The sequence below is a fragment of the Ornithorhynchus anatinus genome, chromosome 16 (genome assembly GCF_004115215.2).
Source record: "Ornithorhynchus anatinus isolate Pmale09 chromosome 16, mOrnAna1.pri.v4, whole genome shotgun sequence".
Classification (NCBI taxonomy): domain Eukaryota; kingdom Metazoa; phylum Chordata; class Mammalia; order Monotremata; family Ornithorhynchidae; genus Ornithorhynchus; species Ornithorhynchus anatinus.
This window is the reverse complement of record NC_041743.1, coordinates 34,882,633-34,908,374: the sequence shown is the minus strand read 5'-3', so window position 1 is coordinate 34,908,374 and position 25,742 is coordinate 34,882,633. Positions and strand designations below refer to the sequence as shown.

The following is a 25,742-nucleotide window of genomic DNA, read 5'->3' as shown; positions in this document are numbered from 1 at the left end:
ATGTGCCAAGCACTGTTCTGATTAGACTCTAAGCCCGTCAGTGGGCAGGGATTGTCTCTATCTGTGGCCAAATTGTACATTCCATGCGCTTAGTACAGTGCTCTGCACATAAGAAGCGCTCAAGAAATACTATTGAATGAATGAATGTTCTAAGCACTGGGGTAGAAAGAAGGTGATCGGGTTGTTCCACGTGGGGCTCCCAGTCTCAATCCCCATTTGACAGATGAGGGTAGTGAGGCACAGAGAAGTGAAGTGACTTGGCCAAGATCACACAGCAGAGAAGGGGCGATGGCGGGAGTAGAGCCCACGTCCTCTGACTCCCGAGCCTGGGCTCTTGCCACGAAGCCACGCGAAAAGCAGGAGTGGGGGTAGGAGAACAGGGGAGTGGGAGGCCTTGGGGGGAAGTTTGGAGGTGGTGCAGGAGAGGAGAAGGAGAGGTGTTGGAGAGATGTGGAAGTCAAGGAGGCCCAAGTGGAGCGAGGTGAGGATGGGTGGGAGGGAATGGAAGTTAGCTTCAGAGATTCTGGGGGTTTGGAAGAATCCTTTTCCTCCTTGAGTTATTCCTCTGCCTCTAAGGGCCTGGTTTCCTCCTGTGGTTGGGATTGCAAAGACGTGAAGAGAAGCGGTGCAGCTCCCTCACGGTCTCATTTCAAAATAACGATGGGGGTGTTTGTGAAGCATTTACTCTGGGCCAAGCACTGGCCCTAGTGCAGGGGTCGGGATGGAGGGACCTGTTTCTGAGCCCAAACCCAATAACAGTGGAAAGTTTTTACTTTTGAAGTTTAGAGGGTTGACTCTTTGGTTGGCTTTGGCTCCAAAGTCTCCTCCCCACATTTCCTCCCTGAACAGAATTTCCCCGCTCAGCCTCTGTTGTCTTTTTGAATTGGAGAAATTAAATTTAGAGGAGATTAAAGGAGTTTACCATCCATGGCTTGCTTGGGGATTTAATAGGAACGCCATTGCTTTCAACTCTCTTTACACCCAAAGGAGGCAAACACATTACGGATTAGTTTGGGACTAGAGGTCTGTTGAGGAGAAAGGTAAATTTAAGGGGAAAACAGGCTGAACAGCAGAGTCGGGCAATCAGTCAAAGATCATTGAGAACTTTTAGGTTATGGAATAGTTTTTCAGGGAATTTAAAATTATCCTGGATTAAGTTCAGAGGGTCTATATTCTAGAATCTAGAGAAGCAGCATGGCTTTGAGGAAAGAGCACAGGCTTGGGAGTCAGAGGTCATGGGTTCTAATGCCGCCTCCGCCACACATCTGGGTGACCCTGGGCAAGTCACCTAATTTCTCTGTGCCTCAATTACCTCATCTGCAAAATGGGGATTAAAATTAAAATTGTGAGCCTCCCCCGTGGGACAATCTGTTTACCTAGTATCTACCCCAGCACTAAGAGCAGTGCTCAGCACTTCATAATAAGCGCTTAACAAATACCATAATTATCATTATTAGAATCTCTGAGGGTAGGATTGAGTAATCAATTGTACATAAAGTGTGCAGAGTACTGTCCTCAGCGCTTAGGAAAGTATCGTACAGAAGAGTTGGTAGATCTGTTCTCTGTCCCCATTGAGCTTACCGGCTAGAGGGAGAGACATTGGGAATAAGACTGCCCAAGATGTAGGGGCGGCTCGGATCTTCCCCATATGATCAGTCAGTCCATCAATTGATCAATTGCATTGATTAAGTGCTTCCCCATGTCAAGTATGGTACTGAGTCCTTGGGAGAGTACAAGAGAGTGAATAGACGACGAGCCCATAATGAGCTTACAGTTAGAGAATCCTCCCTTCTGATGACTAGACCATGGGATCTTACTTGCCAGAATCTTTCCCGGGAATCATGACAAAAATTCCCTCTAGATGTGCGCTCACTCTGGGCAGGAAATGTCTCCCAACTTTGTTACAGCATACTTTCCCAAGCACTTAGTACAGCGCTCCACACACAGTAAGCGCACAGTAAATGCCATCTACTGATTCAGTAGCTGCCTGCGGAGGTTTATCATGCACTTGGCTCTGTAAGCTGGGCTTCTGGAAGTCTGGCTTGTTTTGGAATCACCCACAAGGTGGTTTAGAGAGTTTTCTTTGACAGCCTAAGCCCCTGCATCCTAAATGTGAGCAAAGTGAACAGACCCGTGATTTAGGGACATTCCAGGGCCTATGGGTCCCTTGTGGCCTAATGTGAGAAGTTGAGGGTGCCAGCTGGACAAGGAGGAATTGAAGCCCACTGTCTGTGGGATTCACCTGTCTTGGCCTTAAGAGTTTTTCTCATGACTTCTGTAGTATTCATCGTTTGTCAGTTGTCTCCTCACTCCTGCCAGAACGGGTGTTTTCACTCTGCAGTTTGACCAGAATCCGATGGCAAAATTAGGAAATGTTATTCTGTCACCATGAGTTTATCTGGATACAGCACGATGTGGTGTCAGAAAGAAGGGTTGGGTCCATGCAGGTGGGTGTCAGCCATGGGGACAATTGCAGCGTGAGTTTTTCCTAAGTCAGGACTCTGCAAAAATTCATTCATTTAAACATTCAGTCGTATTTATTGAGCGCTTACTGTACTAAGCACTTGGCAGAGTACAATACAATAATGAACAAATATATTCGCTGCCTGCAACGATCTCATAGTCTAGAGGGGGAGACAGACATTAATATAAATAAATCACGGATATGTACATAAGTGCTTTGAGACTGGGACGGGGGATGAATAAAGGAAGCAGGTCAGGGTACCGCAGAAGAAACTGCAGTTTCCGCGTTCTAGGAGAACGTGGTGAATTTATTGAATTTCTACTGCGTACACGTGGGTGAGCACAATGGAAATGAAAGACATGATCCTTGCTCCCAAGGAGCTTACAGGCTAGCATTCCTCAGCCATGGTTTCCAAACTGGTTCCATGGGTTCTTGCAGTCAGCGACCTAGTGGTGTGGGGGGGGTGTGTGTGCTGGAGTGATGGTAACGTATTATTTGATCGATTCTCATAGCTTCAACTCTGGAAAACTGAGAAGCAGTGTGACTTAGTGGAAACAACATGGGTCTGAGGATCAAGAGGACCTGGGCTCTAATCCCCATTGTACAGATGAGGTAACCGAGGCACAGAAAAGTTAAGCGACTTGCCCAAGGTCACAGCAGACAGGTGCTGGAGCCAGGATAAGAACCCAGGCCCTTCTGACTCCCAGGCTTGTACTCTATCCACTAGGTCCTGCTGTTTCTCTGTAAAATGGGGATTAAGACTGGAAGCCCTATATGGGGCAAGGACTGTGTCCAACCCAATGATCTTGTATTTACCCTGGCATTTAGTACAGTGTTTGGCAAATAGTGTTTAACAACAGCAACTACAAAAAACCCTCAAAAAAGCTCTGGGCCAGAAAGACCCAGCCCCTTGTACTTGGGGGAGAAGGGAGATTGGGGCCTCACAAGTTGCCTGTTGTTGAACAGTGCACTACTTTATCTGTGCAATGAGGGAGAATAACAATAACAATTGTGATGTTTATTAAGCGCTGTACTAAGTACTGGGGTACGTACAATGTGATCAGGTGAAACAGAGTCCCTGACCTCTGTGGAGCTCACAGTCTGGGACTGGGGGAACAGATATTTAATCCCCCTTTTACAGATGAGGAAACCTAGGCCAAGAAAAGATAAGTAGCTTGCCCACGGTCTCAGAGCAGGATTAGAACCCAAGTCCTCCGACTTGTAGGCCCGTACTCTTTCCACCAGGCCACGCTAAAGTTCTAATCCCAGCTCTCCCACCTGTCTGACTTGTGACCTTGGACAAGTCACTTAACTTCTCTGGGCCTCAGTTCCCTCTTCTACAGAATGGGAATTCAATACCTGTTCTCCTTCATTCTGAGATTGTGAGCCCTTTGTGGGACCTGATTATCTTGTATCTACCCCAGCGTTTAGTACAGTGCTTGACAAGTAGTAAGCACTTAACAAGTACCACAATTATTATTAGATAAATGTCTTTATGCAGGGTTCTGAAGACTAAAAATGCCAAGTAGTGTGCCTTTGAAGAGAGATGCCGTGAAACAGGCTTGGCAACCCTACCCAAATCATCACAGATTTTGCAGGCACTTTTTAAAAAAATGATGTGTTGTGAGTTCTCGGTTGGGGTGTTTCGTGGGAAACCCTAAAAAAGCGGGTAGCTCTCCTGGCCTTGTCCAACTTCAGTTTTTATTTGAGCCCGTGGCAGAGGAGAAAAATTGCAGGGGAGCTAGGACAGAGAAGTGTTTAGCAGGCAAGTCAGTGGAAAGGGTGAAACAAGTTTTAGAAGCCTTTTCATTCTGTTAGATCATTTTGAATAAAGTGATTAGTAGGAAAATTGTATAGCACCCTGTAAATTTGAAGGTTAAATGAAAGCTTAGGGCAAGCAACTCAGGAAAAGATTCTGTGGATGCCTAGTTGAGACTATCACCTATCAGCTCTCGGCAGGATTAGCACGTAAGTATCAACTCAGAAGCCACGTTGCGTGGCGGAAAGAGCGCGGGCCTAAAAGTCAGAGGACCAGGGTTCAAATCCCAGCTCTACCACTTGCCTGTTCTGTGACACAGGGCAAATCACTTGACTTCTCTTTGGGCCTCAATTTCCTCAGCTGTCAAATTGGGATTCGGTATATGTTCTCTCCCCGATTTAGACTGTGAACCCCATCAGTCAATCCATCAGTGGTATTTGAGTGCTTACTGTGTGCAGGGCACTAAGCTAAGGTCTTGGGAAAGTACAATACAATAGAGTTGGTTGGCATGATCCCTGCCCACACGGAGCTTGTAGTCTAGATGGGGCTACAGACATTAAAATAAATATCAGATAGAGGAAATGGCCGAGTGTAAGGATATGTACGCAAGTGCTTTGGGGCTGGGCTGGGGTATGTGTCAAATGCGTAAGGGGTACAGATCCAAGTGAATAGGTGATAAACGGAGGACATTTAGAAGAAATGAAGGTGTAGTCAGGGAAGACCTTTGGGACAAGATGTGATTTTAGAAGGACATCAAAAGTGGGGAGGCTGGTGGTCTGTAGATGAACGGGGATGGAGTTCCAGGCCAGGGTAGGATTCCAAGGAGTCAAAGGTGAGGGAGATGAGATAGAGGCACAGTGAGTAGGTGGGCGTGAAGTGAAGTGTGTGGGTTGGGTTGTAGTAGATCAGCGAGGTGAGGTAGGAAGGGAAGAGCAGATGAGTGTCTTAAAGCCGATGTTAAGGAGTTTTCACTTAACGTGGGGGGATGGGAAACCACTAGAGGTTCCTAAAGAGTGAGGAAATGTGGGCGGAGGTGCAGATTGTCGGATCTGATTATCTCGTATCTATCCCAGTGCCTAATACAGCGCTGGGCAATAGTAATACAAATACAATTATTATTGTTATTAATTCACATTGCTCTCATATGGGAGAACCCATTTATTCTTGCTCTTTCTGACTTGAATCCCACGGTCCTGCAGCGTTAGGGATTAGTTGTGGCTATTTTCCTCCTCCCTCTCCTTTGCCTCTTCCTTTCTCCTTCCCCTTCTGCTTTTCCTATCTCCACCACCACCCCCCACCCAAAAAATCATTGTTAACTGCTTTTGCAGACTTTCAAGCTGTATCTGGCTTGGCATTTTGCACCCTCTGGGATGCCTCTCGTTACCTGGCTCTCCCTTCCCACGTCTCCCTAGGGGTGGATATTCAGTGAATATTCAGGTGAGCAACTTCTGTGGCTGTGGCACGCTGGGTGAGCAGAGAACTGAAGTACATGGACAGAACAAGTGTCCGGGGCGGAGGGCAGGGTGTGGGGGGCCCGGGGCCCGGGCGGCTATTTCCAGTTCTGCAGGCGTGAAGTCTGGGGCCTCCGTCACTCCGGTTTCCATAACACGAACGATGGATGTTTCGGAGAGCACGGATAACATCTTTCTCAAAAGTGCAAAATATTATTATTTTCCACAGACTCATCTGTTTCCAATCAATTCACTGAGCGGCAGAACAGAACAAACTGTGCTTGGTGCCGAGGTTAACTTGGTTAGAGTTTGTCATCTTGGGCAGTTGGAATTTTAAGGGATACTTTCTTCTCCCTCTCCCCCCGACCCCTGGTCTCTCTCTCCCCTTGTCACATAGTACCTCGTAGAAGCCAGTTTGTGGAGTTGAAAGGAGGCACTTGAAGTGGAGAGACCGGGATGGAAAAGCAGTTGGGTCAGATTTCAATCAATCATTCAATCAGTGGTATTTATGGAGCACTTACCATGTACAGAACACTGTATTAAGCACTTGGGAGAGTACAGTATAACAGTTGGTGGACACGATCCCTGCCCAAAAGGATATTACAGTCCAGAAGGGGACACACACTGATATAAATAAATTATGGATATGTGTGTAAGTGCTGTGGGGCTGAGTAAGAAGTGAATAAAGAGTACAAGTCACATTGCAAGGATGATGCAGAAGGAAGTGGGAAGAGAAGAAATGAGGGCATAGGTGGGGAAGGTGTTTTTATTAATATTATTATTATAATATGATAGTGGCATTTGTTAAACATTTACTATGTGCCAAGGACTTTACTAAGCACTGGGGTAGAAACAGTCTATGCAGGCCAGACAGTCCCTGTCCCACCTGGGACTCACTGACCAAGTTGAAGGGGAAACAGTTATTAAATCCCCATTTTACAGATGAGGAAAGAAGACACGGAGCAGTTAAGTGACTTGCCCTAAGTCACACAGGCAAGGGGTGGAGCCAGAATTGGAACTCAGGTCCTCTGACTCCCAGGCCAGTGCTCTTTTCATTAGGCCTTGCTTCTCTAGTTGGTGGGTCTAGCTGCCTGGCTCAGTTGTGAGGGATTGTGGTGCGTGTGGATTTAACAGTTCCTGTCATGAAGCTGGACTGGGTATGCTGCTAAGGAGTCAATCAATCAATGGTATTTACTGAGCACTTACTGTATGCGGAGCACTATAGTAAGCACCTGGGGGAGTACAGTATGTAGACTAACTAGCTTCCTAGTCTACAGTTCCTATATTAGTCACATCAGTCCATCAGTGGCATTAATTAAGCTCTGGGTCTGTACAGAGTCCTATATTAAGTGCTTGAGAGAGTATAGCAAAGGAGGAAGACACAATCACTATGTTCAAGGTGCCGGGGAGACGGGCACTAAAATAAATTACAGGTAGGGGAAGCAGTAGAGTTTAGATATACGTCCGTAAGTGCCGTGGAGGAGCTGGAAGGAGTAACTAAGTGCTTAAGGGGGTGCAGTAGGATGGGGAGAAGAGAAAAGAGACAAGGAAGGCTTCCTGGAGGAGATGTAATGCTTGCAGGACTTTGAAGATGGGAAAAACAACGGTCTGCTGGCAGATACCATCAGTAGTGTTTATCGAGTGCTCACTGTGTACAGAGCATTGTACAATTCTCTTGTATTGGCTCTCCCAAGCGTTTAGTACAATTTTCTTCATGTAGTAAGCTCTCAATTAATGCAATTGATTGATGTATTGATTGTCCTGAAGGGGAAGGGAGTTCCAGGCAAGAAAGAGGGAATGAGCAAGAAAATGGGGAGAGGCAGGACTGAGGCACAGGGAGTAGGTTGGCAGTAGAGGGGTGAAATGTGGGGACTGGGTGCTTGTGGGAGAGGATAAATAATGGGGAAAAATACCACTGTGGGCCTGAAGGGATTGTCCCCTTCTGCACCCTCCCTTTCACATCTCTAAATACAGCATGGCACAGTGGATAAAGCAAGGGCCTGGAAGTCAGGAGGTCATGGGCTCTAATTCCGGCTCTGCCATTTTGCTGCGCGACCTTGGGCAAATCACTTCACTTCTCTGTGCCTCAGTTACCTCATCTATAAAATGGGGATTGAGACTGAGAACCCCGCATGGGCCAAGGACTGTGTCCAACTCGATTTGCTTGTATCCACCTCAGCGCTTAGTACAGTGCCTGGTACATTATAAGTGCTTAACAAATAGCACAATTATTATTATTATTATTATTAGCAGCTCCCACTTGGTGCAGCACACTGTTCTGTGTACTCAGGAAGTAGAGAGTCACAAAGAGACACATTCCAGGCCCACAAGGAGTTTACACTCGAACAGGGGAAATCAGAAAGCAATGAAGATCGTATGAATAGGGGTTGATGGATTTTTTTGCGTTTGTGATTATTCTCCCACCCATCCAGCAGAAACTCTGACCTTGAGTAGTTCAGTTGTATCATTCCCATTACATACAGATTATCGATATATAAGAGTCAAAATTTCTGCAAAAACGGAATAAGGCACTGCCCGGGAAGTCTGAAACCAGAACTACCGGTTTAAAATAGTGTTTAAATTATGGAACACAACCAACCGTGCCTGCTGGGATCATTTATAGCATGTTTTTAAAACTCTAAATGGGAACTTTTTTAGTAAATGTTTTCTCCTTCAACCCCCATCAGCCATATTCAGCAGAAGAATAAAAATGACCCATATCTGGGCAGGGGTTGATGGGGAGATGAAGTGCTTGAGAGAGTACAAGTTAGACAGGTGTGATACACATCAGGGACTGGGGCCAAGCACATCTTTGGACTAAATGGTGCCTTCAGATCATAGTTTCAATTCTGGTGGTGGTGCTTTGCCTGGAATAACACATTTCCCTGAAGATTTGGAAGAAAACCGTAATGATTTTTTTTTTTAATTTTCACCACTAATTATAATAAAAGGCACTGGATTGAATTGCAGCCATGGATGGAGAAGACCGATACACGGGCCTTCCATAACTGTTTCTGCGGCCTCCCTCCCATGGGCAAGAGTGTTCAAGCTCTGTGGAAAATGTAATGTCCTAAAAATCCAAAGCTAATTTCAAGGCCCATCTGTACCTTGCAGCAGGAGAATGTGGGTATTGGTTTTCCAGCTTCTGAAACCCGGCCCATTGTGTTAGACATGGCTTCCTCTATATTTCATGTGCTGTCCCAACTTTTGCTTTTGTCATTTGTAATGAATGACAAGACACATAATGCCTGTGCAGACTTCCTGCTCTGTAGAATAAGCTGTAATTAACACCGAATACAATATGGTCTGTAAGGAGCTGTCCTCATGGAGGATTCAGACTCCTCGCAAAGAATGAATGCATTTAGACATTACCTCTCAGGGACCCCATTTCTCTTTTAGCGAATATTTCTTGATGAAATCTAAATGGTGCTCTTTCATCCCTAGGGATCTCCAAGCCTATTGAGAAGCTTTGGGGAAAAGAGGTCATCCTTGGCAATGTGGCTTGTCATGTGGAATTCGAGACAACAAGAAGCAAGCCACAGCCCAAAACACATATAACTAATCAGGCAGTGCCCTCTGTGGGTCTAGACTCCTCCACTTCAGTGTAAGATCCTTGAGGACAGAGATCATGTCTTCCAACTCTATTGTACTGTCCTCTCCCAAGCCCTTAATACAATGCTCTGTTCATGGAAAACTCTCAGTAAATACCATCGGTCGATTGATTGGAGTGGGCGGCCTGCACTGCTCCTGCCATCGCCCCCCATTTTGGATTGTGTCAGGCCCATTTGGGTAGTGTCGTGCACTCTGAGGTGAGGAAATCCCATTGACCCACTAGGATGGCACTGAGTACATGTTGCTCTGGCCCCTGGGACACGAGGTCAAGGCCTTGCCAGGTGGAGACCCCTCCAATTCTTGAGGCAGGCTGGGTTAGACTTCATCTCATCAGCCTGAGGATGACTCTGCCTCCAAGCTTTATGACTCATTTTTTTAAAAATATGGTATTTGTTAAGCTCTTACTCTGTGCCAGGCACTGTGCTAAGCGCTGGGGTGACTACAGGCTTATCAGTTTGGACACAGTCCCTGCCCCACACAGCACTCACAGTCTTAATTCCCATTTTACAGGTGAGGGAATGGAGGCCCAGAGAAGTGAAGTGATTTGCTCAAAGTCACCCAGCAGACAAGTGGCGGAACCGGGATTGGAACCCAGTTATCTTTTGACCCCCAGGCCCTTGTTCTTTCCAACAGGCCTCACTGCTTCTCTTAGAACTGGTGCTGCCATTTGGCAGCCATGGGGAAGTTCGAGTACCAAGAATGGGATGATGCTGTGCCTGGATCTCACCCGTGTTGGCCCGAAGCCCAAGGGAAAATGGTACCTGGGATGGCACAGGGACCTGGGACTTGGTTTTTTCTTTGGAACTGACTGTTTTGGTCCTGTGTCTTGCAGGTTGGGTGGACCGGATCCTTTGGATTATGTTAGCATGTACAGGAACCTGGGCAGCCCAGCAGCCAGCGTCCCCGAACACTGGCATTACGTCAGCTTCGGCCTGAGCGACTTGTACGGAGATAACAGAGTCCACGAGTGAGTGCCTGTCTCTGCCCACCAGTTGCTGACTTCTTTATTTTGTGACTTAAACTCACTTCATTTTTGTTTGTTTTGTTTTGTTTTTGGGGGGTGGGGGATTCATCCCTCTGAGTTGAAGCAGCACTTGCCAAGTCTTTTAGTGTCAACTAGCTAGTCATTAGGTCTCAAACTTTAAATGGTTGGTGGATCAAATTGGTGTAGGATCTGGCCTGGCACTCAGGTTCAGCTTGGCTCCTTGGTTTGGTTGATGCTCTGGACTGTAAACTCACTCTGGGCAGGGAATATTATTATAGTGTAGTCTCCCAAACGCTTGGTACAGTGCTCTGCACCCAGTAAGCGCTCAGTAAATATGATCTACTGACTCGAATCCTGGTCCTGTCTCCTTGGCAAATGAAAACCATGTCTTCAGCACCAGCGGTGACTGTAAAGCCAGCATGTCGCCGTGATATTTCCTCCCTCCGGAAGAGGTGGCAGCAGGGTGAGATGAAGAGACCCAGGATTGGTGGTCAAGAGGCCCAGATTCTAGTCCTGGCTCCGCCACTTCCCTCTTGTGCGACCTTGAGCAAATCAATTCACTTCTCTGGGCCTCAGTTACCTCATCTGTGAAAATGGAAATTGAGACTGTGAGCCCCACCTGGGATGGGGGCTGTGTCCAACCCAACTTGCTTGTATCTACTTCAGCGCTTAGTACAGTGCCTGGCACATAGTAAGCTCTTAACAAATACCATTATTATTATTATTATTATTAATATGCCACGTTAAATATGTGGAAGGACTCTTAGGCATCAAGATGGGCCTTTTTGGGCCTGGTCCCAAAGTCGATCGAACACCAGCCAGTTTCAGGCCTTTGATTGTACCAGGTGGTGGCACATTGGGTCAAATTGGTCCAAACCCTGTAATTTTGATCCTAAGCAGACCCGGAAGCATCATGGTGTAGTGGATAAAGCATGGGCCTGGGAGTCAGAAGGTCATGGATTCTAATCCCGACCCCACCACTTGTCTGCTGTGTGACCTGGGGCAAGTCACTTAACTTCTCTGTCCCTTAGTTACCTCATCTGTAAAAAAACCCAAAAAACGGGGATTAAGAGTGTGAGTCCAATCAGGGACAGGGACTGTGGCCAAACTGATTAACTTAGAACAGAGCCTGGCATATACTAAGTGCTTAACAAGTACCATTATTATTATTACTATTGTTATTGTTATATGCTCTAGTCTTTGCCTCTTGCTTTGATTGGCCACCTTGGCTTTCTTCAGGCTCATCTGCTGAGCGTTGGCATCATCTCCTGGGCATTGGCAGATCGAAATGAGTGTTCCAAGCAGAGGAGTAAAACCTGCAGGTTAACCAAAGCTATGGCCAAGGTTCCACAATTTCTCCTCTAAGGACACTTTGAATATAATCTTGAATTTGCAGCCTGCTCCTTCATATGTGCCCAGTGACCTAGAGTGAAAATGGGAGATTGACTTTATAGCCCTGCATACCCCTCCCCACCCCCCAGCCCAATTACACTGCAGTGTCAGCAGTAGGGATTTTAAACACGGAATTAATTTTGCCTGAATTGGGTCCCCATGTTACAATATTAATAATGGAGTCAGAATAGCAAACAGATGTAGTAAGTAAAGTGAAAATACTGGGCTTTAATTTATATTTTTTAATAAGTGCTCTCAGAGATTGCTCAGGGCACCTAGCCCTGTTTCTTCCCGCTGACAGATTTATTTCCAGTTAAAAGAACACCATTTCCTGTGGGACTTAAAAGTTTCTGCTCTCCTTGGGTATCAGGTCTGTTTAAAGAACCACAGAATGACCACGAGGCTGTGGAAGAGAAAGTTGAGGATTTCATAGGAGAGCCCTTCTGAATTTCCAAAGGGTGCTTGCTTCTTGATGGTGCCTCATGGGGTTACTGTCTGAATTTACTCTAGCTCTGAAATTTTCAGTCTTGATAGCTCAGTGCTGCTGCTGGAATGGGAGGCTTTCCCTGGGCCATTTAGTCGACACCGTGCTCTTTTCCGCAGAAATGCAATATGTATTTTTAAATTGCTCTAGCCCAGGTGTGGTGGCTAGTCTACCTCCTCCCTCTCCATTATTTCTGTTTGAGGTGGGGCACCGAGAAGAGAGCTCTGCTGTGGTGGAGAATCGCCTCATTGCTCTCCTTGCTTCTTTTACATCTTCCTCTTCTTGTAGACTGTAAACTTGTAATGGGCAGAGAATGAGTCTGCTAATTCTGTTGTACCCTCCCAAGTGCTTAGTACAGTGCTTGGCACATAGTAAGCACTCAATAAATACGATTGAGCCCCTCTCAGCACCCAAATGAGCTATTTATTAAATGATGTGGTGTCAGTTTAACTTTCGTGGTGATGGTTTATTGAGCTTTAGCCACCTGGAAGTAGAAGTGCTGAGAACTTTTCCCAGAAGCTCCAATTTTGCGGGCATCTCTTTGAGGTGCCTCTTTATCCTCAGGGGCTCTTGGGAGAAATCTGTCCCTTGCCTTTGGTGCATGTTTAGGCAGCAGAGGCAGTCAATTGTCTTTATTGAGCACTTAGGGTATTCAGAGCACCTGTACTCAGGGCTTGGAAGAGTACAGTATAACAGAGTTAGTAGACATCTTCCCTAATGAGCTTACATTCTAGAGGGGGGATGGTACGAACTGGAATCAGGCATTGGGGCAGAAAAGACCCCAGCCTGAAGCTCCAGGATGTTACCAGCCAATGTCAATTTCTTCTGGATGGAGAGCTAGAGAAACTAGCTGAGTTGAGAAGCAGGTCCCCCTGAAGAAGTGGTCACATGGAGAAATGTGCATCCCAGGGGGTATTTAGTTATAATAATAATAACTGTGATATTTGTTAAGTGATTACTATGTGTCAACACTGTTCTAAGTGCTGGGGTAGATAGAAGATAATCAGGTCCCACATGGAGCTCACATTCTAAGAAGGAGGGAGACCAGGTATGGAATCCCCATTTTCCAGATGAGGGAACTAAGGCCTAGATAAACTCAGTGACTTGCCCAAGGTCACACAGCAGTCAAGTGGCAGAGCCACTTCAGTAGGAATAGGGGAGAGAGTGAAACATCTAGGGTAAATCGGGTAGTCCTGGGCTTGTTGGGAAGAGAATGGCTTCCTTTGCCTTGGGGTGGGCATTTGGTGCCCTTTGGAGTCCTGGGCAGCCAAAGCAGGTACTGTAGATAGGTGCTGAGTGTTGGCCCCCAGATTTAATTTGGAAGCTGAAAATTCACAGTCTGTGTTTTGGGTTTTTTTTTTGTGATAATGGTACTTGTTAAGCAGTTATTATGTACCAGGTACTGTACTAAGCGCTGGGTAGATATACGATAATCAGGTTAGACACAGTCTTTGTCCCACTTGGTGCTCACAGTCTTAATCTCCATTTTACAGATGAGGAAACTGAGGCACAGAGAAGTTAAGTGACATGCCCGAGTCCACAAAGCAGACAAGTGGCAGCGCCGAGATTAGAACCCAGATCCTCTGATTCCCAGGGTCATGCTCTTTCCAATAGGTCATGCTGTTTTCAGCTCAACCTTTCCAGGAAAGGGGGACAATTTTTCAGAAAGGCAAAGCAACTTCACCTTTAAGACACCATTTTAAAGTATATTGTAATATATCTTCAGGAATAGGTCCTACTGCGGCTATAATGATACTTTTTGATATTTGAGCAATTCAAAGCAGGGCTCCATCCCGCTGAACTTATAAGACTACATCACTTCTCCAGAAGAGTTGCCAAAAGTGTACACGTCGGGCCACCTCTCTCCTCTAGCACTGTTTCATTTGCCGCCTGGATTTAGGTCTTGGCTGAAACAGGGCTGGACCCCACAGGCTAGCAGATCAAATATCTCTTTAGAGCATGTGGAGAAAGGCCTGGGAAACACCTTCCTGGCTGACTCAGCAGGGAGAGGCAGCCAGGTTCTCATGATTAAAAACCCTGAGTGAAATTGGGGGGCTTCCACTCTCTGGCTCCCCATCTGAACAGTGAAGCTCCTGACCCACCATCAGGCCATCCCACCATCAGGCCATCGGCACCTGACCCCTCTCCTCGTCCAAGCAAGCAGGATGTTCTTGTGTTCCCTAGGCAGAAGGACCTGCCTGTGATCACTCAATTTATTGAGCCTTTGCTGTGTGCAGAGCACTGTATTAAGCGCTTGGGAGGGTACAGTATAACAACATGTCAGACACATTCCCTGCCCACAACGAGCTTATAGTTTAGAGATTCTTGGGAATCGAGGACGGACAGAAACGTGCCATTCCCCTGCTGCCGGCTGCCCACTTGAAGGGTTGGCCCTGCTCCTGTCTTCCTGCCTGACACCAGGAGCCAGGCCAGGCGGAGATGTGCCAGACATGGCTTTTCCACCCTTGGGATCGATCGGAAGGTTAGGGTTCCTTCTGGTCAAGGACTCTTTGCTTGGAGTGGTGAAGGATTTTGGGCCTCCCCTTCCAGGTTTTGATGAACGCCTGTATTTTATGGTTGGTATTTTGAACTGAAGAATTTTCAAGCAAGTCTGGGAGTCAGAGGACCTGGGTTCTAATCCCAGCTCTGCCAAATACTTGCTGTGTGATCTTGGGCAAGCACTTAACTTCTCTTGTGCTTCAGTTCTCTTGTTCTCCCTCCTACTTAGATGATGAGGCTCATTTGGGACAAGAACTGGTGTCCAACCTAATTCACTTGTATCTACCCCAGCGCTTAGAATAGTGTTTGACACACAGTAAGAGGTTAAACAAATAGCACTACAAAAAAAAGGAATTTTAGCTTGTTTTTCCTGTTAGATTATGTTCTTGTTCCAAATGCTGGTCCTCCCCCGTTTAAATTTTGAGCACCTTCTGGGTCAGGGACGTTTGTCTAAATTGAGTTTTGTTGAGCAATCACTACAGCTCACTGTGTGTGCCTGATAATAATGATGATAATAATAACAATAATCAATCATCACCAAGGCCTGGTCTCCCAAACCCTTCTCACCGGGGAAGGAAAAAGGGGCCAGCCCAAGTTTCCCAGGGCATCTGTTTGTGATGTGTGGGTCCCTACCCCAGGGTCAGTCTCCTGGCCAGGTGCCAAGAGCAATAAGTTGGACCCAGCAGACTTCCCGGCTGGGATGTGGGGTGAACCAACAGCGCCCGAGGTTGTGGCTCTTCGCTATGTGCACAGGAATGAAACTGAATTCCATCACCCAGAGACTTTGCACGGGCAAGTCTGGAAAGCTTTTCCAGCCCATCGGGGGGTTGGGGGGAAGGGAGAAACACGTGCGCTCTGGGAATACAGCAGGTCTGGCCCAGGTGAACCGAGGCCCGGTGGGCCATGCTCCCTATTTAGGAGATGCCCCCTCCTCTATTTTGGTTATTATGTATGGTCAGTTTGTTGTCCGAACCCACTCGGAAGGGAGGTCTTCAGCCTTCATTCAGTAGTATTTCAATAGTATTTATTGAGCGCTTAACTATGTGCAGAGCACTGTAGTAAGCGCTTGGAATGTACAATTCAGCAACAGAAAGAGACGGTCCTTGTCCAGTGACAGGCTCACAGTCTAAACGGGGGAGACAGCAAAGCAAAACAGAACAAAACAAAAACAAGACAACATCATCAAGATAAAATAGAATCAAGGAGATATACACCTTATTAACAAAATAAAGAGGGTAATATATACAAATGAGCACAGTGCTGAGGGGAGGGGAAGGGGGAAGAGCAGAGGGTGGTGGGGGGAGTAGAGGGAAAGGGAGGCTCAGTCTGGGAAGGCCTCCTGGAGGAGGTGAGCTCTCAATGGCAGAGGGAAAAGCGATCGTCTTTTGAAGACCTGCCGCTCAAAAGGAAGTAGAATGACACTGAGTTGGGACCCCTCCTCCAGGAATGGGTTTGATTCCTACCTAGTCAGTGGCGATATCAAGACCGAACATTGGCAAGGCATTTGTTTCCCAACCTTTGAAAGGATCACTGGGCTCTGTAAATGGATCTCCGAGCAGCCTCAAGTGGTATTCTAGACACTTCTCTGACATGTTAGTAAAAGATAGTGGCTCTTGATAGCCTCTTTATTTTTCCATACTATCAACATGGAAAACATTAGTGAAAAGCATGAATTTGCAACCATCTGGGGCCAGATTGCTACCAGCTGAGCTTTCACGAAATAGACCAACGAAGAAAAACACGGCATATTTTCCCAGTGCCCCAAGTGGGATATCCGTGGGCTCCATTTGGGGGAAGTTAGGTTTCCTCATTGCGGCTCGCCCATTGTAGAATATCGTCCCTCCAGCCTCAGTGGTAGATTTTCTAAAACTGGAGGTCCTGTGGGCCAGTGGTTGGAAACGGGACAGGAGGTCCCTTCCGCTAAAGCGGAGAGAGCCGCCATAGCCAGAGGGCTAGAGAGACTGTCCTGGGGTTGTCCTGTCTAGACTCTCAGTCTCAGTTCCAGAGAATAAGATTTTTGCTCAGGAGCATTCTACTGATGATGGATTTGATTCCTAAGTGTTTCTGAAAGCCTCCATTTGGATGCAGGAAAAATTGGTGAAAACTATCCGGTAGGAAAAATTGTGGTTTCACAGAAAAAAAAAAGAAGAAGAAGAACCCCTGCCGTCCAACCCTTTTAAATATATCTGGTTGCAAACATGCCACATTCCAGTCCGCTTGGAGCCGGCTGAGCAATTTTTCTTTCCTTGAAGCTGATCTTCTGGCTCGGAGAGGATGCAGAAACACACCAGTAGCCTAGCAGGAAGATTTTGAAAAGCAGGAGCGGACATTGTTGCTGCTGGTCTTGACAAAAGCAAATATCTAGGGGAACTGTTTACCACTGCCCAGTGCCTCCCTCTCGGCGGAATCATATATGGCCGTGAGATGCCCGCTGAGCTCAGTGATACCACATCCTGGGATGGCATGGACTTTGGGGGTCTAATTTTGTTTTAGGAAATTCAGATCCTGGTCCAAGGTGGCCAGCCTCGTACATGGTTCATGTTGTACATGGGGAATTGGGTTAGCCTAGACTTCAGACTGGTTGCATTGGAGAGATGGAGATGCTGGGAGGGGTGCGTTCTGTTGCAGAGGGCGATCTCGGTGGAAATCCAAAGAGAATGCTTACTTCTGCCACTACCGATTTACCTTCTTTTGCCATAACTCTATCCTTTCATCAATCCTCCTATTCCTCTCGGATTGACACCCTGTCCTATAGCACCCACTCACTAGTGTAGACCCATAATTCCCTTCTGGAGCCTCTGGTGCTCCCCGTGTCCTCTCACACTCCAGTAGCTCGTGCTCTGTTGTTAAGTTAGGGACCACCAGATGCAGATTTCCCCAATGGATGCCTTCACCCCCTCATTAAAGCAGCATGGCCTAGTGGATAAAGCCAAGCCTGGGGGTCAGAAGGACCTGGGTTCTAATCCTGGCTCTGCCACTAGTTTGATCTGTGACCTAGGACAAGTCACTTAACTTCTCTGTGCCTTGGTTACCTCATCTGTTAAATGGGAATTAAGACTGCAAACCCCATGTGGGACTTGGACTGTGTCCAACCTGATTAACTTGTATCTATCCCAGGGCTTAATAATGTGCCTGGTACATAGTAAGCACATAACAAATACCAGAACAGCAGTGTTCTCATGCCACTGTGTCCACACTGTCTTCCTTCCCAGTTGTCTCCCAAAAAGAGATTTTCTTTCTCCTTTTAAGTTCTGTCCCCTTTAATTTATGCTTTGGATTTCATTCACAACCAGTCTCTTTTCTTCCTCTATAATGTTTCACGGACCTACTTCTCCTTATGTATCGGTTGCTATTCTCCCCCCCCCCCCCCACTTTTATATTTAGATTGCGAGCCTCCCAAGGGAAGCAGCAAGGCCTAGTGGATAGAGTGTGGGCCTGGGAGTCAGAAGGTCCTGGATTCTAGTGTCTGCTCCATCATTTTTATGCTGAGGGACCTTGGGCAGGTCATGTAACTTCTCTCTGCCTCAGTTACCTCATCTGCAAAATGGGGAATAAGATCGTGAGCCCCATGAGGGACCCAATTACCTTGTGTCTACCTCTGTGCTTAGTCCAGTGCCTAGTAGGCACTTAACAAATACCATAAAAAAATTGGCTATGGGTCTCCATTTTACCTGTCAGTCAGGGATATTAATTGTGCATTTACTGTATGCAGAACATTCTACTAAGTGCTTGGGAGAGTACAGTACAACAGAGCTGGTAAACATGTTCCTTGCTCACCAGGAGCTTACAGTCTAGAAGGCAGGGGGGCAGACATTAAAATAAATAATGCATATGTACATGATTGCCATGGGGCTGAGGGTAGGTTGAATATCAACTGCTTAAAAGGGGGCAGCCCAAGTGCATAGGGATACAGAAGGGAAAGGGAGTACCCCCCCTTCACCTCTCCGCAGCTTAACCCTCTTTTCCCCCATTTCCCTCTGCTCCTCCCCCTCTCCCTTCCCATCCCCTCAGCACTGTACTCGTCCGCTCAACTGTATATATTTTCATTACCCTATTTATTTTGTTAATGAAATGTACATCGCCTTGATTCTATTTAGTTGCCATTGTTTTTACAAGATGTTCTTCCCCTCGACTCTATTTATTCCCATTGTTCTTGTCTGTCCGTCTCCCCCGATTAGACTGTAAGCCCGTCAAACGGCAGGGACCGTCTCTATCTGTTGCCGACTTGTTCATTCCAAGCGCTTAGTACAGTGCTCTGCACATAGTAAGCGCTCAATAAATGCTATTGAATAAATGAATGAAAGGAGTAGGGGAAATGACGGCTTAGTTGGGGAAGTGATTTTAATAAGGCTTTGAAGGTGGGGAATTGGTTGCCGCCTATGAAGGGGGAAGGAGTTCCCGGTCAGAGGGAGGACGTGGACAAGGGTTCGGCAGTGAGATAGATGAGCTCGATGTACAGTGAGTAGGATGGCTGTGGAGGAGCAAAGCGTATGGGCTGGGTTGTAGTAGGAAATCAGTGAGGTAAGGTGGGAGAGGGCAAGTTGATTGAGTGCTTTAAGGTCTATGGTAAAGGGTTTCTGTTTGATGAAGAAATGCATGGGCAACCATGGGAGGTTTTTGAGGAGTAGGGAGATGCAAACTGACCTGTCAGCAGAGTGAAGCAAAGACTGGAGTGGGGAAACAAAGGATGCAGTTAGGTCAGGGAGGAGGCTGATGCAATAGTTAAGATGAGATATAAGTGTTTGGGCCAGTGTAGGAGCAGTTTGGATGGAGAGGAATGGGAAGATTTTAGCAATGTTGTGAAAGTAGAACTGACAGGATTTGGTGACAGATTGAATATGTGGGTTGAAAGAGAGAGATGAGTCATGGATAATCCCCAGTTTAGGGACTTGTGAGACATGGAGGGTAGTGGTGGTATTTACAGTGATGGGAAAGAAAGGGGGAGGATAGGGTTTGGGTGGGAAGATGAGGAGTTCTGTTTGGACATGTTGAGGGACATCCAAGTAGGGATGTCCAGAAGGCAGGAGGAAATGTGAAACAGCAAAAGAGAGAGGTCTGGACTGTAGAGGTAGATTTGGGAATTAACCATGTAGAGATGGTAGTTGAAACTGTGAGAGAATATGAGTTCTCCAAGGGAATGGGTATAGATGGAGAACAGAAGGGGACCCGGGACCCAGAACTGAGCCTTGAAGGACTCCCGCCATAAGAGGGCGGGAGGCTTTAGAGGAGCAGTCGGAGAGAGAGGAGAACCAGGAGTGGACGGTGTCAGGGAAGTCAAGGTTACATAATGTTTCCAGAAGGGGGTCGTCCTCAGTGTTGAAGTCACCTGACAGGATTAGGATGGAGTAGGAGGCCATTGGATTAGGCAATAAGGATGTCATTAATGACCTTTCAGAGGGCAGTTTCCGTAGAGCAAAACTATCAGAAGCCTGGTTCCTAGCCCCATGCTCTTTCCCCTCGGCTCACACTGCCCCCCATGTTTGGAAGATAATGTGCACTGGCTAGACTATGAAATGATCAGTAACTAGCAGAAAGACTCGCCGCTTTTTAGTTCCATCTTATCTAGCTTGTCTTTTAAAGTCTGTGACTGTTCACGGGCTCTTCAGTTGAAAAGAAACATGAATTATTAATGTTTAGCCTTTGGTCAGCTCACACGATATGCTAGTTGTGCAGAATACCTGATATGTATAAGGACATGCCCTGGGGAAGCTAGGTGGTGAGGAGATCCCGATCATTTTCTCTGTCACCTCATTTTCTCTGTCACCGGCTTTCGGATGCCTTTCTTCTCCCCTTGGGGCATGATTGATTGATTGGGAGGCCCCTGCTAGCCCCTTTAGTACTTGATTGTAAGAGTCTGAGCCTTGTCTTTCATGTTGTTCGGTGTGTTCCGTGTTTTTTTTGAGCCCATTGTTGAACTCTGCCCTCCCAATTCTTTGATTGTGAGCCCCTTCGAGACCAATCAGTCGATCAGTGCTAATTATTGAGCATTTACTGAGTGCAGAGCATTGTACTAAGCACTTGGGAGAATACACTGATGATCCTGTCCTCAAGGAGCTTTCAGTCTAACAGGTCAGGGATCATGTCTAATTCTCACCCATGTATTTTTTTTCCTCCAGCATTTGGTAGAGTGCCCTGCACTGAGGAGGTGCTTAATCAACACTATTTCTGTGACTATTAATGTTGCCTCTTAGGTGCTGAGTCCCATGTGATAAAAGAACTGTGTTTTGATCTATCTTGCTCCTGCCTCAGTGCTTAGTTTAGTGTTTGGCACATAAGTACTTAAATGAATATCATTATTATTTTTCTGGAATATGAGGGATTTTCTTTCTCAGCAAAATTTAAGACTGTCACTTGGTTAAACCTCCCTGAATGTACCTCTTGCAGTTTGTTCTTCTGATTTCGTAGCTGAGTAAATCCTGGGAGCCATTATTTTAAAATTCAGGAATGCTGAGTAATATTTGACCATGGCCCTGGGGAGGGTTTTTTGTTTGTTTTTTTAAGCTTTTGACGAAGCCCGAGTTTTTAATATTAAATATTTGGTTAGGTTTGGATTGGCAGAGTTGAGATCTTCCACTTGTAGCTACAGGAAGAAAATCCAGGCAGCCAGAACGTGGTGCTTCTTTGCTGTCGATTTAACAGAAAGGAGGATTGGAGTTAACTGCTGCAGAGGAGGCTTATGAGTCTTCAGGTTAAAGGAGGAAAGTCACAGACTGCTGTGGTTAGAAGCTATTCTCTCCTCTAAAACCAGAGCTTTGGCTTACTAACTGAGAGAGCGCACACCCCTAAACTCTTCCCACATTGGAATTTCTACAGGATAGTTGATTTTGCTCAGTAGCCCCAAATTGAATCGTGGTTATGTCTCTGTTAAACTGTAGGCAGAAACCCCAACTCTTCATCAGGGAGGAATCCTGAGAGCTGCCTTGTTGCAGTTCTAATCCAAAATCCATGAATCCTGCTTGTAAGGTGATGGGCTCTGGAGTTTTTCAATGGTCATACTGTAAATTAAAACGGTTTCAGTCAGCTGCGGGGGAGAAACTGAAGGCAAAATGTGAAGTAATTTTGGATCCTGATGGGATGAAGGATCCTGGTGATGGGATCATTTATATTGGAGAGATATTGGCCTCGGGGGTCTGGGAAAACAAAGGGAACAGCGGCTCAGAGAACAGTGGGTGCAAATGGGGCCAGCAGAGTGTCCTGAGCCTCCAAACTTTGAAACCACTTCTGACTCCATTCTCCTTCATTCTCCAACTCTCCTGTTTTGCCCAAAGAGATACGTTTATTTTGCACCCCAAAAATCAGTTAGCCTCCTAATTAATCCCCCAACTGGAACCAGGGCCCTCTTCCAGCATTTGCTGAAGCCTAAAACTGGGGCCTCTCTCTCTCAGATACGTGGTCGGCACCGTTACACTTACGAAGTAATTTAGAGTTTCTGTGTCTGCTTTCCTGGGTGATCGAGGTGTGGCATGAATCCTGGTGTCGTCAGGATCCCTCCGATCCAGCCGTATTTGTCTTCTATTACTAAGGATTCCACCTTTAGGAGAACAAGAGGGGCTCGGCCATGCGTCCCTTGGGAGATGAGTAAGGTGTTTTCATTCATTCATTCCATCGTGTTTATTGAGCACTTACTTTGTGCAGAGCACTGTCCTAAGGGCTTGGAACGAACAGTTCGGCAACAGATAGAGACAATCCCTGCCCAACAACGGGCTCACAGTCTAGCTGGGCAAGCACATGTACCAAACGGCTTATCTATCATCGCCCGTTCAAATGAAACCCTGCTTGCTCTGGAGATTTCATCATGAGGCTCCTTTGCGATTCACCGTCCTAACCATCTCGTGTTTTCTCAGTATTAACAGCCTCACCACACCCAGGGAGCTGGTGTTGCTGGGCTTGATTTACAGGCCCGACAGCACCGAGCAGCCTGAGCCTGGCACACCTCCTCCAAGAGACCTTCCCTGACTAAGCCCTGCTTTCCTTTTCTCCCACTCACTTCTACGTTGCTCTGACTTGCTCCCTTTACTCATTCCCCCCTCCCAGCCCTACAGCATTTATGTAGATATCTGTAATTTATTTACATTAATGCCTGTCTCCTCCTCTAGACTGTAAGCTCGTTGTGGGCAGGGAATGTGCCTGTTTATTGTTGTATTATACTCTCCCAAGTGCTTAGGACAGTGCTGCGCACATAGTAAGTGCCCAATAAATACAATTGAATAAATAAATGAATGAAGTGGCTTTCCTGGGAATAACAGCCAGACATTTTGACTTCATAGCCATTGGCACTTGCATCCCTCCACTCTTTGAGAAGCAGAGAGGAGAGTGTGGGGCAGACAAGAGGAGGAGATGGCTCTCTTACCTCTAAGCTTTAAGCTCATTATGGGCAGGGAATGTGTCGGCTAATTCTGTTGTATCATACTCACCCAAGCACTTAGTACTGTGCTCTGCACATAGAAAGCACTCAATAAATGTGATCGATGGATTGATCGGAATAGCAATCTTAGCAGTGGGTTTTCTCTTTACAGCTCCCATCACTCCTCTAGGCCACCACTATGATCTCCCTCTTTTCTGTTAGCCATCACCTATGGTAATGTAAAAATAAGGTGTTTTGCTTCTGTCTAAGCTAATTAGTTCCACGAAGTGCATTGGGAGTCAGGTTACATGTTGATTTTTTTCCTCACTCCGTTTGTATTTAGACTTTTGAGAGATTTCTGAGGTTGGTTCCCAGGGTTCAGAAGAGCTAGTTGTAGAATTTGTGTACATAAAGCCTCATCTCCCTCCTCCTCTCTTTCCCAAGATAGCAGAATGATGCCCAGGGCAGTAATTTTTTATATTTGTTTTTGCTGCTCCTGCTTATAAGTACCCTAGTCTTCTGGAAGGGAAGATGTTATTTGTATTTACATAAATAAAATGTAGCTCAGTAGTAGAGCCTCTTCCCAATGTCTTCTCGCCATTAGCCCAGCTCAGGAATGGTGGAGGGGGTCTCAGCTGAGGAGAATATGAAAAGTCCCAGGAGCCAGGCAGGCACCATAGTCTAATGGAAAGAGCCCTTGTTCTGGCAGTCAGGACCTGGCCTCTTATCCTCATTCTACCTCTTACCTGCTGTGAGACCATTGGCAAGTCACTTAACTTCCCTGACCCTCATTTTCCTCATGGATGGGCGGGGGAGGAGATTCAGTACCTATTCTTCCTCCCCTCCAGACTGGAAGCCCCAAGTGGAACAAGGGGCTGGATCTGACCTGATTATCTTGCATCTATTCCAGTGTTTGGCACAGAGTAAGTACTTTTATTATTATTATTATTATTATATTTGTTAAGTGCTTACTATGTGCCCGTCATTCTGCTAACCACTGGGGTGTATCCAAGCAAATCGGGTTGGGCACAGTCCCTGTCCCACATGGGGCTCACAGTCTCAATCCCCAATTTACAGATGAGGTGACTGAGGCACAGAGAAGTGAAGGGAGTTGCCCAAGGTCACGCGGCAGAAGACAGGCTGCGGAGCCAGGATTAGAACCCATGATCATCTGACTCCCAGGTTGTCGCTATTATTGTTCTAGGAATGGGCACTTGACTGGGAGAAGGGCCTGCAGACTGTATCCTCTCCGGAGCTGCTAGAGATCGGGTCTGTGAGGACTTGGCTGTTCTCGGTGAATGTCTGGCATGGTTGTTAAAGACTTCAGAGAAGAGGTGAAGGAAAGGTTTGGTTTGCCAGTGGTGCAGTTTCCCTGGCACCTTGGCCTGGAATTCAGTGTCGACCGCCAGGTCCCATTTGGTTTTCAGTGGCCTGGAGAAGATCCTGCCGGGTCTGGATTTGTTTCTTTGGGTTTTTTGTTTGTTTGTTTTTTAAGGTATTTGTTAAGGGCTTACTAAATTCACTGTTCTAAATACTGGGGTAGGTACAAGTTAAGTAGTTTAGACACAGCCCCTGATCCACAAGGAGCTCACAGACTAAGGAAGGGGAAGAAGGGGATATCACCATTTTACAGTTGAGGAAACTGAGGCACAGAGAAGTCGAGTGACTTTCCCAGGGTCACACAGCAAGCAGTTGGCAGAGATGGGATTAGAACCCAGGTCCTTTGGACTCCCAGGCCCATGCTCTCTCCACTAGATCAGGCTGCATCTCTTGCTTGTGCCCCTTCTGCAGGTAGTGATTAGGTGCTGCTGCTGCTGCTTTTAGCGATTTATTAGCTGTTACCATGTCCTCCGGAGCTTTAAGGTAAAGGGGAAGATTAGGAAGAGCCAAAGCATGGGCAGTCGGCCAGCATTTCTGTAAGGGTTTCAGTGCCTGGGCATCTCTAGGTCCAGAACTCAGTGTGAACGTCTTTCAACAGGTTCAGATAAGCGGATCTGCTATTACCTGGTTCTTGGCTCAGCAACTACAGATGCTTGATAAGTTGCCAAGTATTTAAAACAAAGTTAGTTTCTCTCCCTCTAGGAGCCTTGGGGGAGCAATATCAGAGAACTGAAGAATCCTTAAAGCTGGAAGATTCCATTGAGAGGTCACCTTGGCCAGTCACCTTGCCAGCGGGACAAGTCAACCCAGACTAGATGGTTGAGAATCAGTGTGCCCGGTGCTTAAAGGTCGACCCTAAGGAGGCTCCACACCGTCTCTTAGTTACTCATTCCTGCCGGCCAGGCAGCCCTTCCTTATGTACATCCCCCCTGCCGTAGTCGAAGCCAGTTTCTCGAGTTTTGTCCTCAGGTTATGTGTGTTCATTGTGAAAGGCACAACTCCCTTGGGAATGGAATCTCCACTCCGCTAGACTGTAAGCTCGTTGTGGGCAGGGAATGTGTCTACCAACTCTGGTTATATTGTACTCTCCCAAGCGCTTAGTAAGGTTCTCTGCCCACGGTAAGCATTCAGTAAATATCGATTAATGGCCAGAATGTCCCTTGAAACACAGAGGGTAGTTCTCCATAGAGAGAGAAACAGGGAACAACCGGACATCGGAAAGGCAGGTGTGGGAGAGGAGGAGGTAGCCACCGAGCACCAGGTTGGTCAGGGGCTGCCCAGCCAAAATGTGCCTGATCCCTTTCGCATTTAGGCTGTTCCCCCTCTAGACTCCAAGCTCACTGTGGGCAGGGAACCAACTCTGTTATATTGT

General features: G+C 46.7%; 1 protein-coding gene across 2 annotated transcripts in view; it reads left to right on the top strand.

Annotated features, from left to right (window-relative positions):
- SUFU (SUFU negative regulator of hedgehog signaling) overlaps positions 1-25,742 on the top strand; it is a 99,585-nt gene that overhangs the window by 1,452 nt on the left and 72,391 nt on the right. For both annotated transcript variants that reach the window (XM_029080761.2, XM_029080760.2), the window contains exon 2: positions 10,119-10,253. In XM_029080761.2, the coding sequence (XP_028936594.1) occupies positions 10,119-10,253 (135 nt within the window). The remainder of the gene's footprint in view (positions 1-10,118; positions 10,254-25,742) is intronic.